The sequence below is a fragment of the Ochlerotatus camptorhynchus genome, unplaced genomic scaffold (genome assembly GCF_037179485.1).
Source record: "Ochlerotatus camptorhynchus isolate MF236.1 unplaced genomic scaffold, CSIRO-AGI_Acam_v1.1 ptg000402l, whole genome shotgun sequence".
Taxonomy (NCBI): Eukaryota; Metazoa; Arthropoda; class Insecta; order Diptera; family Culicidae; genus Ochlerotatus; species Ochlerotatus camptorhynchus.
Window position 1 is genome coordinate 212,819 of NW_027040888.1, and position 4,382 is coordinate 217,200.

At 46.9% G+C, this 4,382-nt stretch overlaps 1 protein-coding gene across 1 annotated transcript; it reads left to right on the top strand.

Moving 5' to 3' along the window:
- Positions 1-344: 344 nt before the first annotated feature.
- Positions 345-1,601, top strand: LOC135710763 (uncharacterized protein K02A2.6-like). Its single transcript, XM_065233428.1, has one exon. The coding sequence runs from the start codon at positions 345-347 to the stop codon at positions 1,599-1,601; it is 1,257 nt and encodes a 418-aa protein (XP_065089500.1).
- The last annotated feature ends 2,781 nt before the right edge of the window (positions 1,602-4,382 follow it).

The window sequence follows — 4,382 nt, forward strand, 5'->3', positions numbered from 1 at the left end:
CATCCTGATGAAAGTGGATTTCAGCGACTGGGCGGCACCGATTGTCGCGGTTCGGAAGCCAAATGGAACCGTCCGTATCTGCGCCGACTTTTCGACTGGTCTAAATAGCGTTCTGGAACCAAACCAGTATCCATTGCCTTTGCCCGAGGATATTTTTGCGAAGATGGCAAACTGTCGGATTTTCAGTCACATTGACTTGTCCGACGCGTACCTGCAGGTAGAGGTGGATCAAGCCAGCCAACCGCTACTAACCATAAACACCCACAAAGGCCTCTTTCAATTTACGTGCTTGTCATCCGGTATCAAGTCAGCTCCGGGTTGCTTTTCAATAGCTGATGGACACAATGCTAGCTGGTCTCAACTGTACTGTTGGTTACCTCGATGACATATTGGTCGGGGGCCGTAATGAAGAAGAGCATCAGCACAATCTGCAGCTAACACTCGCGCGGACCAAGGAGTATGGGTTCACCGTACGCATCGAAAAGTGTAGCTTCGGCATGCAGCAGGTCAAGTATCTGGGACAAATCCTGGATGGCAACGGAATCAGGCCGGATCCCGAGAAAATTGCTTCGATCGTCAGCATGCCTCCACCACACGATGTTTCGACGCTTCGCTCCTACTTGGGTGCCGTAAACTATTACGGCAAATACGTCAAAGAGATGCGCACTCTACGACATCCAATGGATCAGCTGCTGAAAGCTGGAGTAAAATTCGAATGGTCACCGGCATGTCAAGCATCGTTCGATCGTTTTCGAGAGATTCTTCAGTCACCGTTACTGCTGACCCATTACAATCCCATGTTGGGCATCATTGTTTCGGCGGACGCATCTGCATTTGGACTGGGAGCACGAATCGCTCACCAGCTTCCGGACGGGACTATTAAAGCCATTTGTCACGTGTCCCGTAGTTTAACGACAGCCGAAACCAACTACAGTCAGATCGAGAAGGAAGGATTGGCTATCGTATTCGCTGTAACCCGTTTTCATCGAATGTTATTCGGTCGAAAATTCATCCTCGAGACAGACCACAAACCGCTACTCGCTATTTTTGGGTCGAAAAAGGGGATTGCTACGTATACGGCCAATCGACTACAAAGATGGGCATTGACGTTGCTCCTCTACGATTTCGACATTCGCTACATTTCAACGGAAAGCTTCGGGCATGCGGATGTTTTGTCCCGTTTGATCAACCAACACATTCGCCCGGACGAAGAGATCGTTATCGCCAATTTCGAAATGGAGAACTCGATCAGAAGCATTATCAACGAGTCCCTAGAGGTATTTCCGCTATCGTTCAAGATGATTCAAGCGGGAACCAGATCCGATGACACACTACAGCAAGTTATTCGGTTCGTCAATAGTAAGTGGCCGCCTAAAAAGGAAGATCTCTCCGACCCTCAAGTCGAACAGTTCTATTTACGACGCGACTCGCTCAACGTCGTAGCCGATTTCGTGATGTATGGAGAACGTTTGGTTATTCCACCAAAGTTTCGGAAACGGGTGCTCCAACAGTTACATAAAGGTCACCCAGGTGTGGAACGAATGCGATCGATCGCCCGAAAGTACGTATATTGGCCTCATGTCGACGAAGACATCGCCTAGCTCGTCCAAACTTGCAATGAATGTTCCAGTGTAACAAAAACTGACCGGAAGACAAATCTCGAATCATGGCCAGCCCCAGAAAAACCGTGGCAGCGTATACATCTGGACTATGCCGGTCCTATGAATGGATGGTACTACTTCATTTTGGTGGATTCCTTCAGCAAATGGCCAGAAGTAGTGCGAACCAAGGAGATCACCACCTCAGCAACCGTGCGAATCCTTCGTGGAATCTTCGCTAGGTTTGGAGCTCCAGAAACGCTGGTAACTGACAATGGGCCACAATTTACCAGTGACGCTTTTGAATCATATTGCGACAAAAATGCTATTCTCCACCTGAAAACTGCACCTTTCCACCCGCAGTCAAACGGCCTCGCGGAAAGGTTTGTAGACACGTTTAAAAGGTCGCTCAAGAAAATCACCGCAGGGGGGAAACGTTGGACGAAGCCATCGACACTTTTCTCCAATGCTATCGATCTACACCATGTCGCACCGCACCTGATGGAAAATCTCCTGCTGAACTCTTGGTTGGTAGACCAGTTCGGACCTGCTACGTCCACCAACACAGTTACACAAGATCAAGAATTCGAAGCAAGAAGAACAATTCAACCAAAAGCATGGCACGAAAGCGAGAATCTACATTCCTCAGGATCTCGTCTGGACCAAGGTGTTCCGGAATAACAAGTGGAGCTGGGATGCAGGAACAGTAATGGAACGCCTAGGGAAAGATCGCATTGCAACCAGATGAGAACTCGCTATCAATCCGATGAGCAACAAGTAAAAACACAAACACCAGCAGAATCCCAACTTCCTCTGAGCGTCCTGTTGGACTGTTGCGGTCTATCTACGACATCGTCTCCGGAAGCAGAAAACCTTCCGGATTCGCCAGAACAACCTCAGCGGCCAACTCAACGTAGCAACCAACGCCGTCCCGTAAGCAATCAACAGCAACAACCGATTCCTACACGCCAGTCTACGAGGCTTCGTAGGCCGCCCGTGACGTATGAACCTTACCAACTCTTCTAAAAGGGGGGAGGTGTTGAGAGGCCCCCCACCGATTTCACCACCAGGGCTCATCAGCTGACAGGTGTCAGCCTGACAGCTGCCAGCACGAACGTTGGGGACCGGACCGAGAGACTGCGTCATCATGATCATTATATAATTGCGATAGCAAAGTGATTCACACGTTTTGTAATTGTTCTTTTATTACAATAAAGTTATGTTTTAATTTATTCGTGAAACGCGCGCGTACATTCAATACAAACCTATATCGCAACACCTTGAAGGCTGAGCTCTTGATCGAAGGATCCTTCTTCAGCTTAAAGAGCATCTCGCCTTTCTGGGTGCGTCTGGTTCCTAGTTTCATTCAACTCTGGATCCTCTCGAACAGGACTGCTGCATACGTCGTTTTGTCTTTTGCTTCGACGATCAGCATGCTTGGCATACACAGTTTTGCTCACGAACTACTCATTTGCTAATAACTTTGCACAGAGTTGACAAAACATAGTTCTGTTTAAAGCAGTCGATAGAATAGAGTATTTTAATTTTAGTAACAAACTGTATTTGATTTTGCGTGGCAAAAATGAAGTGAGATATGCTCACTGCACATCTCGGACTTTAAGTGTAAAAATTCATTGGTGTTGATTCAAATGATACGATTTACATACTCTTTGCATGTCTGCAGACTTCGCTCCCGACGAGTCCTGGGTATCTGCTTCTTCTGTTCTGCTTTCTTCTTCACTTCTTTTTCTTTCCGTTTTTTTCACTTCTCCTTCGGCTTCTCGACTGTACGCCATCCTTCCTCCTTGTTGTCGTCCTTGTCGTTCTTGATTTTTTTCAACTCCTCTTCCTCTTAGCAGTTCCAGGGCACGGGGGGCGGGGGTTCATGTTCTTGGGTACGAAAGTTATCCCGTTGGCTGGACAACATTTGAGTTGTGGAACGAAGCTAGATCCAGAAGCTGCCGGAAGTCTGCCTTGACGTAAGTCTCATCATCCATGATGAGACAATGAGGCTTCGTCAGCATCTGGGTGTACAGTTTCCGGGTCCGTGACTTTCTCACCGTATTTTGCCGTTCGTCACGATTTGGAGCCTTCTGCACTTTGTACGTATGCAGTCCCTCCCGGTCCTTAGCTCTCTGAACGAAAGGCTTGTACATATTCAACGTTTTGGCCACATCCCTGACCAAAGCATTGGAATTCCGCTTAAACGTTTCACGACCAGTCTTGTAAGCGGTCACGGTAGTCGACACATTTTCTGTGATAATCGACTGCCTTTGCCTCCGATACTTGCAAAACAAGCTATCATAGTACAGTACCAAACTCAAATGTCATTTGACAGGCTCTGTCATACGACACTGTCGCCGAAGACCGTCACGAATGTATGTATTTTAGTTTCTCTCATTATAAGAGCTGCTGATGTTGTGCTTGTGTGAATTCTGAAAAAATCAAGCAATGATGTCCTAGGAATAACATTTCTGATCAGAAATGGTTTAATTTACACCAAACTGAGGAATTAGAACAAAATCACTCATATCATATGATAGTTATTTGATCATTTTCTTTTTGCTCGAATGTTATTCTACCGGTTGTGTTGTGTGAGAGAGACGACGGTAGAGCATGAGAGTACGAATAAAAACAGACTGTCGCGCATGACAACGAAGCGAGTGTCGTAAAAAACGTCAACAGTTTCAACCTCTGTTCACGACACGCTTGTGATCCTGATCACTAATAGAAAATCCATGCTGACCGCATTTCTCCTTCCGTTCGATGCTCAGAGTTTCGTAG

Coding starts and splice junctions, on each gene's coding strand:
- LOC135710763 (XM_065233428.1), top strand. CDS start 345: ATGCTAGCTGGTCTCAACTGTACTGTTGGTTACCTCGATGACATATTG.